The sequence below is a fragment of the Oncorhynchus mykiss genome, chromosome 2 (genome assembly GCF_057628025.1).
Source record: "Oncorhynchus mykiss isolate SJ-2025 chromosome 2, ASM5762802v1, whole genome shotgun sequence".
NCBI lineage: Eukaryota > Metazoa > Chordata > Actinopteri > Salmoniformes > Salmonidae > Oncorhynchus > Oncorhynchus mykiss.
In genome coordinates this window covers 19,188,843-19,203,257 of record NC_143023.1, presented here as the reverse complement: position 1 = coordinate 19,203,257, position 14,415 = coordinate 19,188,843, and the positions used below count along the sequence as shown (strand labels likewise).

At 43.6% G+C, this 14,415-nt stretch overlaps 1 protein-coding gene across 4 annotated transcripts; it reads right to left on the bottom strand.

Annotated features, from left to right (window-relative positions):
- Nucleotides 1-544: 544 nt before the first annotated feature.
- casp2 (caspase 2, apoptosis-related cysteine peptidase) lies at nucleotides 545-13,651 on the bottom strand. Of its 4 annotated transcripts, XM_090191625.1 has the most exons (12): nucleotides 13,529-13,651; nucleotides 12,632-12,788; nucleotides 11,168-11,329; nucleotides 10,867-11,007; nucleotides 7,864-7,936; nucleotides 7,236-7,327; nucleotides 5,576-5,758; nucleotides 5,095-5,223; nucleotides 4,923-5,013; nucleotides 4,626-4,814; nucleotides 2,784-2,893; nucleotides 548-2,672 (listed from the first exon to the last, which is right to left on the bottom strand). In XM_090191625.1, exons 2-12 carry the CDS (start codon nucleotides 12,782-12,784, stop codon nucleotides 2,538-2,540), a joined length of 1,458 nt encoding a protein of 485 aa, XP_090047751.1. In that variant the 5' UTR covers nucleotides 12,785-12,788; nucleotides 13,529-13,651; the 3' UTR covers nucleotides 548-2,537. The 4 variants fall into 4 exon arrangements, with proteins under 4 accessions (XP_036797029.1, XP_036797036.1, XP_036797031.1 ...); XM_036941134.2 differs by lacking the exon at nucleotides 10,867-11,007 and having other exon boundaries at nucleotides 545-2,672; XM_036941141.2 differs by lacking the exon at nucleotides 10,867-11,007 and having other exon boundaries at nucleotides 545-2,672; nucleotides 12,632-12,785; nucleotides 13,529-13,596.
- Nucleotides 13,652-14,415: the final 764 nt, after the last annotated feature.

Below are 14,415 nucleotides of genomic sequence, written 5' to 3'. Positions count from 1 at the left end.
GCACATGGCCCGCCCAAAGAGAGGGAGAGAGAGAGAATGGCCCGGCCCCACCAATCCCTTAACCCTTCTCTGCTTTGGAGACCACACGCCACCACATTACAACCTAATCTCACTGCATGGTGGTGGCCAGAGAGAAATGTGTCACTCCGACCGCGGGCGAGTGTGTGATGTGTGTCAGGGAGAATGATTATGGACAGCTGGCTGAGGCACTACCTGATACACAGAGAACATTATCACAGTGGTGGTGGTCAGTGTGTGATGTGTGTCAGGGAGAATGATTATGGACAGCTGGCTGAGGCACTACCTGATACACAGAGAACATTATCACAGTGGTAGTGGTCAGTGTGACTCACGACGCATATTGTGCAGTCATAAAACAGTCCTTACTATAGGGTTATGAGATATACTATACCAGTACACTGAGGGGGACTGGATGTACACTGTGATATAAAGGAACAGCAACAAGGAGAGATCAAAATATATCATGCATAGTGTACATATGTACAGTGCTCTCACACACACACACAGCGCACGTCAACACAACTCATAGAAAAACCAAAAAGGCTGTTTATTTTCCTGAACATTTGGCAGTCTTTGTTTTAGACATAAATACAGTCATCTTCTCCCCCCATCCCCAGCAGCTCCTTAGCTTATGGCAGTGAACCCCAGCCCTCAGTACTTCACTTTCAAGGGATAACCTACTTCACCACAAAATCTTTCTGAAAATGTACAATAACAAAAAATATGACTTTGTCACGACACCAGTTGTGTAGATGCTATATTGTATACATTAAGTTAGTTGAAACCGAACTAGAGGCTTCAAACCGAATGGAAAACGTCTAACAAACATCTGGCACTTAGAATTTGGGGTGAACTGTCCATAGAATTAGAATACTAATTTAACAGGATCTCTATGGAACTGTATTTTTTTTAACATGAGCACCACATGCTGCCGCTGTGATTGGTTGGTCAACAGCTCAATTCATACTGTTCCTGTCATATCACTCCTCCCTACAACACTGTTAGAACCAAACACATTGCTGCTCATTCTGAGAAACATCAATATTGCTGCTCATACAGTTGAATGTGATGCATGGTCCTATGTAAATGATTAACTAAGTATTTTAAAGACAATACTTACCACAGCTTTCACATGGCACACATTGCTATGGAATATTTCATATAAAATCTAAAAGGGAAATACTGTAGCTGCTTTAAAACCAATCCATACATCTTTAAACATCCATGTACATCCATCTTGTGAACTGAAATCTTAATGGCCAAGGAAGCATTGACAGTGGATAACAAGCAGTTACATAGAATTCTAATATAATTCATTAGTGTAACATGTAACTAATGTAAATACAATGTTGACATCTTTCATCACATCTAAGTAATAACAGTCTGGTTACCAATGTAGTTATAACATTAATTAACCTACGTGTCTTAACTTGTCTACATTTTTTATTTAACCTTTATTTAACTAGGCAAGTCAGTTAAGAACAAATTCTTATTTACAATGACGGTCTACCCCGGCCAAAACCGAATGACGCTGAGCCAAATGTGCACTGCCCTATGGGACTCCCAATCACGTCCAGATGTGATACAGCCTGGATTCGAACCAGGGACTGTAGTGACGCCTCTTGCACTGAAATGCAGTGCCTTAGACCGTAACCCCCTCATGGAGGTAGAGATGGGAGGGAGAGGACAGTTGTTTGTGAGAGAAATGGTCATGACTCCATTCTATTCAAATGGAATGCAGTACACTTGTTGCCTCAATAACACATCAAATCATTGCTAACAAACATGAAACTCCCAATATCACATCTACTTGTCCCAGTATCCTTCAGTGGAAGACTCAGATTACTAGGAGGGTATTGAAATGCAGCTCCCTCCATGCTGCATCCTCAGCCAATACCTCTACACCACCACCTGTCTGCCCATCAGATGGACACAGATACATACCTTCATTTGGTCAGGGGGGATTTCCTATTATAATGCTATGCATTTTATAATTAAAAAACATTTAATACAAAAAGGAGACGAGGGCTTTACAATTCTTACAAAAAAACAGCTTCAAAATGATTTGATACAAAATAAATGGATAAAAATAGATCTGCATACAAAATACATGTTTATAAAAAGAATAAACTTCAAACACAAAAGTTGCTGTTTAGTAAGAAATTAAAAGCGATACATTTAAATATATTCTGGTGTGTTAGCAAGCTAAAATATTTTCCTAGAACATTTCAATCCCATTTCTAACTGGCACAGATACACATATAGCAAGCCTAGCTGATAGGTAGGTACACACATCAGCTGCATACCAGTCATGTATACTTCATGCCCATTACCAAGCACATAGATTTACAACAACTCGGTCCATTTTCCTTTCCAAGTTCGTCTGTGAGAGGGAATTTGCACAGCAAATGTGAATGAATTAATCCTCTATGATTGTGTGTAACAGTATGTGTGTGTGTGTCAGTAGTGGGTGCGGTATGTGTGTGGTGTTGTAGAGGTGCAGAAATGTGTGCGTGTCAGTACTGAGGGTGGTACTTGGGGAACAGGTAGAGGTCTTTGCAGAGGGAGCTGGTGAATTCAGACATCTCCTTACAGCGATGGTGGGGGGTGCCAGGAGCATAGCCTTCTCTGTCTTTAATACGACCATTCACCTGAGGACAGAGGTTACAAAAGGTTACTAGCACTGAACTTGCTGATAACTACTTTATTGAGGGAAAATGTACTTACTATGACTGTGATATGTGGTGTGTGTTTGTGTTTACCTGCACCAGTATGTCTGATAGGTGTGTGTCTCTGGCTCTGAAGCGGAGTGCTGAGTTGACCTCTTGGATGAACCAGGATCCTCTCTTGGTGTTCCTCATGGCTGCAGTGCCTAGTAGGGCCCAACAGACACTACATTACCTAGTAGGGCCCGACAGACACTACATTACCTAGTAGGGCCCGACAGACACTACATTACCTAGTAGGGCCCGACAGACACTACATTACCTAGTGGGGCCCAACATATTACCTAGTGGGGCCCAACACATTACCTAGTGGGGCCCAACAGACACTACATTACCTAGTGGGGCCCAACAGACACTACATTACCTAGTAGGGGCCAACAGACACTACATTACCTAGTAGAGGCCCAACAGACACTACATTACCTAGTAGGGGCCAACAGACACTACATTACCCAGTAGGGCCCAACAGACACTACATTACCTAGTAGGGGCCAACAGACACTACATTACCTAGTAGGGGCCCAACAGACACTACATTACCTAGTAGGGGCCAACAGACACTACATTACCCAGTAGGGGCCAACAGACACTATATTACCCAGTAGGGGCCAACAGACACTACATTACCCAGTAGGGGCCAACAGACACTATATTACCCAGTAGGGCCCAACAGACACTATATTACCTAGTAGGGACCAACAGACACTATATTACCCAGTAGGGCCAACAGACACTATATTACCTAGTATGGCCCAACAGACACTATATTACCTAGTGGGGCCCAACAGACACTATATTACCCAGTAGGGCCAACAGACACTATATTACCTAGTGGGGCCCAACAGACACTATATTACCCAGTAGGGCCAACAGACACTATATTACCTAGTGGGGCCCAACAGACACTACATTACCCAGTAGGGCCAACAGACACTATATTACCCAGTGGGGCCCAACAGACACTATATTACCCAGTAGGGCCAACAGACACTATATTACCTAGTGGGGCCCAACAGACACTACATTACCCAGTAGGGCCAACAGACACTATATTACCCAGTGGGGCCCAACAGACACTACATTACCCAGTAGGGCCAACAGACACTATATTACCCAGTGGGGCCAACAGACACTATATTACCTAGTAGGGACCAACAGACACTATATTACCCAGTAGGGCCAACAGACACTATATTACCTAGTAGGGGCCAACAGACACTATATTACCCAGTAGGGCCAACAGACACTACATTACCTAGTAGGGGCCAACAGACACTATATTACCCAGTAGGGCCCAACAGACACTATATTACCTAGTAGGGCCCAACAGACACTATATTACCCAGTAGGGCCCAACAGACACTATATTACCTAGTAGGGCCCAACAGACACTATATTACCTAGTAGGGCCCAACAGACACTATATTACCCAGTAGGGCCCAACAGACACTATATTACCTAGTAGGGCCCAACAGACACTATATTACCTAGTGGGGCCCAACAGACACTATATTACCCAGTAGGGCCCAACAGACACTATATTACCTAGTAGGGCCCAACAGACACTATATTACCTAGTAGGGCCCAACAGACACTATATTACCCAGTAGGGCCCAACAGACACTATATTACCTAGTAGGGCCCAACAGACACTATATTACCTAGTAGGGCCCAACAGACACTATATTACCCAGTAGGGCCCAACAGACACTACATTACCTAGTAGGGCCCAACAGACACTATATTACCTAGTAGGGCCCAACAGACACTATATTACCCAGTAGGGCCCAACAGACATACACAACAAAGAAACACCACCAAATATTCCAACATTCACATCATAAACAGACAACACACATAATAAGCACACACACACACCTTTGAGGGAGGCGAAGCCACAGATCATGTCAGAGCGCTGGGGCAGTTTGACTCTGAGCCTGCCTCTCTCCTCCGTCTGCCTGGTGTCTCCATCTCCCTCTCCCTCCCTCCCTGCATCCCTCTGTTCACAGCCAGGAGACTGGGTCCTCTCTGGCCCGTCTGACTGCTCCACCCCACAGTCCATCTCCTCTGGAGGGAGACAGAGAGAAGACGGGTTAGAAGAAGAGAACAGGGGAGGGAGTGTTGGGGAAAGGGAAGGAGGGAGAGTGAGGGCAGAGAGATTGTGTGTGAGCTCACCTCCTCTGCAGGCCTGGATGAAGAACATCTTGGGTTTATTCTGCAGTAGAGGACAGTGGGCATTGTCAAACGCCTCAAACACCCAGTCCAACTGAGAGAGAGACAGAGATTCAATTAATATGATTATTATCATCAGAAAGGGTTTCACTCAACTGAATGAGGTCACACACACCTCCAGCAGCTGTCCGTCTGTGCCGTAGATAGCCCCCTCTACTCCATGGGACAGCAGACACACCACACAGCTGGATACGGTCTGGTGCTGCTGCCGTCTGCCAAACTGCTCAATGCACTCCCGCATGCCCTGTCATAGAGAGAGATTAAACTATATTTTAATTACATTGCACTTTTAGAATTATTTTGGTACATTTTGTCACAAAGTGCAAGCGCCACTAGTTATACAGAGAGGAAGTGTAGAGCTGTAAATTCACCCTTTGTTCTTTGCATTAAACATGGCCATGGAAAGACCAACGCTACAAACAGCTGTCTCCACTAGCTAACAACATGACTCTAATAGCAACAGGTCTATGAAGATCAAGGCAAACAAATGCCTGAGTGCCACTGATTGAAGCCAGTGGAGGATCCACCGATACAGTCCATGTTGGTTGAAGCACTGCTGTACCTTTGGCACCACTGTCTTGCTCTGTGTGTGTTACCTGAGCTGTGAGGTCTCTCCGGACAGTGACTATGTAGTCCAGCTCAGTGAACACCTTCCTGAGGACCTCCTCGTCCACCTCCCCTCCTTTCCTGGAGTCCAGGTCAGGAGCAGCACAGGGGTCAAAGGAGACGTTACTGATCACCAAGGCCAGGCCACGAGGACTGGACACCATACTATAGGACTGAAGGGGAGAGGACGGGACAAAGAGAGGAGAGGGGGAAGAGAGAAAGTGTGAGGGGAGTAGAAAAAGGTGCGAAGGCAGGAAAGAAAGCGAGAAGGGAAAGGAGGAGAAAAGAGTGAGGGACAAGAGACAAAAATGCAGCGTGAGAAAATGACATGGTTTACCTGAAGGAAAATAATGATGTGCTTATGTTGCTGCTGTTCTCAGTAGTGTTTGTTGTGGTTTCTGTCCCTGTACTTCAATGACAGTTTTACAACCCAGTGGAGCTCAGTGATGAATCATCCTCAACCTGAGCAGGTTTACAGAGACTTCAACACATGGGCTGGGGGAATTCTCCCCGTGTCTCTTTCCTGTCAAACTGACTGCGGTCTAGACAAACACTGTCTTCTACGGACCAGTGGGACTCGCCTGGTACTGTCTATACCGCAGAAGTCTAATAGCTGTCTGTTTAGAGTGGAGACACTTCAACAGCTGTTACAGGTTGAGGTGGATGAATAGGAAGATCTACTCTCCTGCTCCCTAGAAATACCTTGGGGAACAATGCAGCTAAACAGCAGCTGGAAACACATTCTGGACACAGGAAGTGCATGCATGCATTTGTTGCAAAGGTGCATGTTGCAGTGGGTGCTGCCTTGAAACTAACTGCCCTAGGGGGTTGCATAAAGTTGCATTGTAACAGTTGTATTTGCAGTGACAAATATGAGAACCAAAAATATACAGCAGTTAACAACGTTAATCGTCTCAGGTAAGAGATACCAGACAGAGACTGTGTTTTATCTGTTGGCAGTGACATGGTACAGACAGTGATTTACTGGTTTGTATTAACAGTGAGCATTGTACCTGTTGGAAGTGACATGGTACAGACAGGTGATTTACTGGTTTGTATTAACAGTGAGTGTTGTACCTGTTGGCAGTGACATGGTACAGACAGGTGATTTACTGGTTTGTATTAACAGTGAGCGTTGTACCTGTTGGCAGTGACATGGTACAGACAGGTGATTTACTGGTTTGTATTAACAGTGAGCGTTGTACCTGTTGGCACTGACATGGTACAGACAGGTGATTTACTGGTTTGTATTAACAGTGAGCGTTGTACCTGTTGGCAGTGACATGGTACAGACAGTGATTTACTGGTTTGTATTAACAGTGAGCGTTGTACCTGTTGGCAGTGACATGGTACAGACAGGTGATTTACTGGTTTGTATTAACAGTGAGCGTTGTACCTGTTGGCACTGACATGGTACAGACAGGTGATTTACTGGTTTGTATTAACAGTGAGCGTTGTACCTGTTGGCAGTGACATGGTACAGACAGTGATTTACTGGTTTGTATTAACAGTGAGTGTTGTACCTGTTGGCACTGACATGGTACAGACAGGTGATTTACTGGTTTGTATTAACAGTGAGCGTTGTACCTGTTGGCAGTGACATGGTACAGACAGTGATTTACTGGTTTGTATTAACAGTGAGCGTTGTACCTGTTGGCAGTGTTTTAAGTAGAAGTCTGGTGTACAGGGAAGAACAGAGCTGGTGATGGGACTGTCTGCATCCAGACACATCTCCATTGACTCTGAAACACATATTAGGATGACATTACACTCTGCATTCATTCCAGAAATTACACCAGTGGAGACAAGCAATTACAATAATGTCCATCAGAGCAGGGTTCCAGTCAAGGTCACGTTTCTGCCTTGAAAGGGAAGCTGTTAGCAACATATAATGGTGTTGTAACAACCTTTGTACTACAGCTATGTGAGCAAGTCACACGGGCGTGGTGCCTGCAGGTGGCGAGACTGGCTGGGCTGTGGCACTCCATACCAAGGCTACAGCACACTGCTTCCACACTGATCAAATTATACAACTGGACTCAATTGGGACATTTTCATTTACAGTTTTATTGGATTTATTAAAAATAGCTTTTTTTTAAAATAAAAGACTGAGTTACAAGCCAACAAACAGAATAATTACATTTATTCATTTTTTCCCCAAACAACCACACAAACAACCCCTCCCATGATCTCCTAGGAAACGTGCAAATATTGTGAATGAAACAGCTGTAAAACTGTGATCTTGAATGCACCCAGCTCAGATGACTGCTCTACTCACCTTGTGTTCTGGCTCTCTTGGCTGGAACCATCCCCTCCTGGGTGGGAAGTGGGAGGGGAGAGTCCACATATCTCTGAAGGACAAAGGAAAAGGAGAATTTAACCATCTTTTAACTTACCTTCGACGTCAATACAATCTAAACATTTTTGGGAAAACCAGTTCATTCCTGATTTGTTTCCTCGCCTGCAGTGTGAATACCAAAACATCCAGAGGAGGCTTGGGTTGGGAGTGATGGCTGACTCTCACCTCTCTCCCAATCTACATCTCTCCTCCTCTTTTCTTATTCCCCTCTTTCTCCCCATCCCCCTATTTATTCCTGTTACAGCAGTCTGTAGCTTGGGTTGGGAGTGTTGTGGTCACTTCTTTCTCTAGTGACTATCTGGGGACTCTGGGGGGGACTGTCTGTAGTAGAGTTGAATGGCAGGAACCCGGTTTCCGAGATTTACTGTCCAAAACCACTCCTCTTTCCAGGGATAAATAACTGCGAGAAACCGGTAAATTATAATAAATTATTTATATGAACAGCATGGAGTGAAATGGAACTGTTAAAATTATATGCAATGTCCAAATCTGGCTTCTCTACGGCCGCTGATTGATGAATCAACGCTCAGGGTGGGGACAGACAGCCCATCTCAGTATGGAGCGCAATTCACAGTGCATGTAGGAGGACCTACTGTATTGGCATTTTATTAGGATCCCCATTAGCTGTTGCAAAAGCAGCAGCTACTCTTCCTGTATCATCTCATCATGGTAACGTGTTTTCTTGTGACAGGTAGGCCTACATTAACTGCAGCATAGCCTATGCTACAGTAATATAAAAACAGAATGATCTGGCTTTCAGGGGTCACCTTGTTTTTCTTGTTTTTTAAAATTGTATTTATTGTAAAGATTTTTAAAAACAGCCTATCACTCGATTAGCGTTGCTTTAAATGAGTGCACACACACAATCTCCATCAACTCCATTCAAGTTGCATCCAAAATTGATAATCCTGTTCTAAATTGACATATGTAGGCTAGAAAATCTATATAAAAAATATATTGCATCCCTCTTCGAATAGTCTATTGGTGTAAGAAATGCTAAAAAGATTGTCTAGCTTTTCCTGCATGGGACTCAGAGCTAAGGACGTTTTGTAAGGCGAGGACAGCGGAGCACAGGCGCTTGCGTAAGAGACAGAGGCTATAAGTTAGATGCTTATTATGCGTAACCCATCATTAATTAGCTAAATATAAGGCTAATAATGTATTACCTTCTAATAATGTATTACCTTGTATTATATTTAGCTAATTAATGCAATATATTTTTTGCTGAATGTTAAATACAGCAGCCAACAGAACTCACGGGTAGTTTGAAAGAACAGTGAACGCGTGCGATGGCGGCAGGCTATAGCAGTTGTTTATTCAGACCCATAACCATTCAATCTTCATGAAGAGAAGCCTTCTGCATCTAATTCTAGCCATATATTTTTTTATTTCACCTTTATTTAACCAGGTAGGCCAGTTGAGAACAAGTTCTCATTTACAACTGCAACCTGGCCAAGAATAAAGCAATGCAGTTTGACACATACAGCAACAGAGTTACACATGGAGTAAACAAACATACAGTCGTCAATAATACAGTAGAAAAAATCTATATACAGTGTGTGCATTTTAAGTAAGCATTTCACCTGTTGTATTCGGCGCACATGACAAATAAACTTTGATTTGATTTGCAAATGAGGTAAGATAAGGAAGGCAATAAACAGGCCGTGGTGGCAAAGTAATTACAATATACCAATTAAACACTGGAGTGATTGATGTGCAGAAGATGAATGTGCAAGTAGAGATACTGGGGTGCAATGGAGCAAGATAAGTAAATACAGTATGGGGATGAGGTAGTTGGATGGGCTATATTACAGATGGGCTATGTACAGGTGCAGTGATCTGTAAGCTGCTCTGACAGCTGGTGCTTAAAGTTAGTGAGGGAGATATGAGTCTCCAGCTTCAGTGATTTTTGCAGTTCAGTCCAGTCATTGGCAGCAGAGAACTGGAAGGAAAGGCAGCCAAAGGAGGAATTGGCTTTGGGGGTGTTTAGTGAGATATACCGTCTGGAGCGCGTGCTACGTGTGGGTGCTGCTATGGTGACCAGTGATCTGAGATAAGGCGGGGCTTTACCTAGCAGAGACTTGTAGATGACCTGGAGCCAGTGGGTTTGGCGATGAGTATGAAGCAAGGGCCAGCCAACAAGAGCGTACAGGTCGCAGTGGTGGGTAGAATGTGGGGCTTTGGTGACAAAACGGATGGCACTGTGATAGACTGCATCCAATTTGTTGAGAAGAGTGTTGGAGGCTATTTTGTAAATGAGATCGCCGAAGTCGAGGATCGGTAGGATGGTCAGTTTTATGAGGGTATGTTTGGCAGCATGAGTGAAGGATGCTTTGTTGCGGAATAGGAAGCCGGTTCTAGAATTCATTTTGGATTGGAGATTCTTAATGTGAGTCTGGAAGGAGAGTTTACAGTCTAACCAGACACCTAGGTATTTGTAGTTGTCCACATATTCTAAGTCAGAACCGTCCAGAGTAGTGATGCTGGACGGGCGGGCAGCGATTGGTTGAAGAACATGTATTTAGTTTTACTTGCATTTAAGAGCAGTTGGAGGCAGTTGTATGGCATTGAAGCTCGTCTGGAGGTTAGTTAACACAGTGTCCAAAGAAGGGCCAGAAGTATACAGAATCTATGTAGAGGTGGATCAGAGAATCACCAGCAGCAAGAGCGACATAATTGATGTAGGGCTCATTAAATTTATCGGACTCAGGTAGCATTAGGTTTGAATTTTCATTACATATTTATATGCTTTATAATGCTTTTGAATGGCACTTCCAGTTTTGGCAAGAAACACATAGTTTTTTTCATGGGAAACACCCATGAGAAAAGTTGTTTTATTCTTGGGATGGAACATTTGTAAGAATACCAGGAAAATATTCTAACTTAGTATGTAGCTTGGGCTAGGTGTTGGGTAGCGCTCACCTCTTTCTCTTCATCCCCCTCTTCCTCACTGTCTTTGACTGGGGTCTTTGTGAATGGGGAATAGCGGTCTGAAGCTTGGATTGGGTATTTTGTAGAACTCACCCCCTCAGCCCTGTCTTTCACCCTAGCTGTCTGGGGACACTGAGTAAGGGACGCAGTTTGAGGCTTAGGTTGGTTGTGGCACTCACCCCTCTCTCCATGTCTACCCTCTCCCCTTTCTATCTTTGTCCTTCTGCTCGTCTGTCAGGATCAACATCTGATTATTGTGCTGGTTGTGGTGTGGCTCCCAGTGCCCACTCACCTGTCTCTCTCCGTCCCTCTCTGGTGACTCTGTGAGCAGGGCACATAGGTGCTGCTGCTCTGTGTCTCTCAGTGCTGAGCAGAAGCTGCTGAAGGCTCTGGGACCACGCTTGGGGAGCAGGGACAGCAGACGCCAGCTCCGCTTGTGGGAGGTTGGCTCCGCCTGGGGAACAACGGATATCAACAGATTAACAGATTAGAAAGAAAAAATAGAAAGTGAAATACATGTTAATCTACACCAGGGTTTCCGAAACTGGGTCCTGCTGCCCCCCCAGGTGCACATTTAGTTTTTTGCCATAGCACTACATAATTCAAATAACCAACTCATCATCAAGCTTGGGGGGGGCGGCAGATTTAGTGGCTAGTGAGCCTTATAATTTATACTTGCTCAACAGTGCCTGCTACTGCCCGTAGATGCAGGTGACCTATAAACTTTTCTCAATTTTACTCCAGGCATGATTTGGGCAGCTACTTTCCTACATCCCTAAACTGAATCAATCCATACTACTTTCAGATCCAATGATGTGGTTAATTAACCTCAGAAGTGAGGAAATAAAATTGTCAGATTATGCAAATAGATCATTGCTATCAGCACGGCAATCCTATATTCATGCCAGGCATGGCCATACGTGTGTGTGTGTGTGTGACAGAGTGGAAATTCCAGAGGGGGGCAAACACTCCACACAAACACACCCAAGATGCACCATGGTCTGGGGCAACAGTACTTCTAGGTCTCAGGAGAGTAGTAGTGATGCACCGCTACATCCTCCTCCTGCATCCACAGCAGCCAGGCAGAGCACAATTGTGTGATCCAAGTCAAAGCACTGTGACAGAGTGGGGAAACCAAGCATACTATTGACCCATAAAATGCATTTTTATATCTGTGGCAATAGTACTTCTACATCTCTGGAAGCTTCCAGCGATACACTTAGTCATCCGCTATGACACATTTTATACAAGTGTATAGTAATGAAAGGTATATTATCAATACACTGGTAAAGGATAGGCCTATGTCAGTGTAGGCTGCTGAGGGGAGGACTGGTCATAATAATGCCTGGAATGGAGCGAATGGAAACCATGTGTTTGATGTTGATCTCTTTTCACCTATTATTTTCCAGCTATTACCATATGCCTGTCCTCCCCAATTAAGGTGTCACCAACCTCCTGTCGCCTATGTATAATACACTGGTAGCATAGTGTACCCTACTCTACCCTATTATGCACTTTTGGATGTAGCTAAGGGGGGGGGGGGGGGGGACATGCACATAGGGGGCAAGGACGAGTTTCAAGGACCAAGTATGGGAAACCCTGATCCACACTAACATTCACATTTGGTTACGTGATTGAAGTTAATGACATACATCAACAATAAGACATTTGGGCATACATTTTTTGGAAGTTGATAAGGGTCATAAGTCACCTGACCTGGTAGTAGTATCGAGCTACACAATTTAACACAACATACCAGGATGCTTTCTGCCATGCTGTCGGTGAGAATGTCGTCTGTCTGCAGCGACTGAATGAACAGCTCGTCCACCACCATCTCTTTGCAGAGAGTCACAGCGTATTTCCGAAGCCCCCTTCTGTCTCGTTCCTGCATACCGCATTCTCCCAACATTCTGCTACGAGACAACACACAAGAAAACGCTTAATTTACTGTCAACTTCCATTCTTCTTGCAAAACCGTGGCGCGGTATATAGGCCTAGCTTCTCAACAACGTGTTAACGTTACTCATTGGAATTGTATCTAGTTACTATAATAGCTCAATTTACCTTGTTTTCTAAATCGGAGTGGTAAGGATGCTGAATACGTTTTTCTGTAAGATAACCAACATTATACTAGCTAGCTATAGTAGCTGTCTGGATGAATACTTGAAAGTAATTGGTAGTTATATCTCCTATTCTTTCCAAAGTCTGGTAACACTCAGCAGCAGATACTTACAATGGCTGTCAGGTAACGTTAGCCAACTGTCTCCAGCTAACGCGTTAGCTAGCTAATAATTAATGTGTGAAGGAAAAGTTGACATCACCTTGACGTCCGAACAATACTAACTTGTAAGCTATTGCATAAAAACAGGTAGCTATGCTAAGAAATTTGTTCAAAATGTAAGCAAGTGTCAATCAGTTTCGTTGCATTTTTCAAAACAATGTACATTTACCTTTAGATATGCAACTGCAAATAGCTAAGTTAACGTTACATCGGCATGCTAACGTTGGGATTTTTTTGTTGTTGGTGGATTTCAAACATTCAGAACACCTTCAACGCGGTCATCTGCTCCCAACCCATATGTCCTAAAACTAGATAGCCAATTTAGCTAACTGTATTTGAAAATATTTCGCACAAATTAACAACATAACTTACCCAAGTAAACCAACTTCCGCGCCTCTGCAATGTGTGAAAATGGTAGCGGGAGTGGTCTAAATTCATTGTGTTGGATTATAGCCAATGACAGTTCAGAGGATTTGGATTGACGTTTTCCTGGTCGAATACGAGTCAGCTTTCCCAGGGCGAGGTTGGAAACATATAAGCAAATACATTTTGAATTTGAATCGGTTGTTACAGTAAATAATCAACCAATTGATAAGAATATCATGGAAGACTGACATAAACAGCTACCTAATTTTTAGATGAAGTAAAGAGGATGGCATGTCCTTTGTAGGAAATAAGGGAGGGGATTCAGGAATGAACTGGAAACAGCTCACATCTGTCCACAAGGAATTTTTGATTGTGAGAAATCCATATTTGCCCAACTGCTGTTGATTGATGTGAAAAATGATTCTTAAAATGCCACGACATAATTGACCTTATTGCACAAATGGAGCCTAATATGGTGTATTTATAGATACAGTATGAACATACAGTGCATTCGGAAAGTATTCAGACTTTTTCCACATTTTGTTACGTTGCAGCCTTCTTCTAAAATTGATTGATCTACACACAATACCTCACAATGACAAAAAGCGGAAACAGGTTTTTCAACATTTTTGCACATTTTATTTACATTTACTATGAGACTTGAAATTGAGCTCAGGTGCATACTGTTTCAATTGATCATGCTTGAGATGTTTCTACAATTTGATTGAAGTCCATCTGTGGTAAATTCAATTGATTGGACATGATTTGGAAAGGCGCACACCTGTCTATATAAAGTCCCACAGTTGACAGTGCATGTCAGAACAAAAACCAAGCCATGAAGTCAAAGGAATTGTCTGTTGAGCTCCGAGACAGGATTGTTGAGGCACAGACAT

Coding starts and splice junctions, on each gene's coding strand:
- casp2 (XM_090191625.1), bottom strand. CDS start 12,784: ATGTTGGGAGAATGCGGTATGCAGGAACGAGACAGAAGGGGGCTTCGG. Junction 4,815..4,922: donor CATCCAGGCCTGCAGAGGAG/GTGAGCTCACAC, acceptor GTCTCCCTCCAG/AGGAGATGGACTGTGGGGTG. Junction 2,894..4,625: donor TGGCTTCGCCTCCCTCAAAG/GTGTGTGTGTGT, acceptor GGGCCCTACTAG/GCACTGCAGCCATGAGGAAC.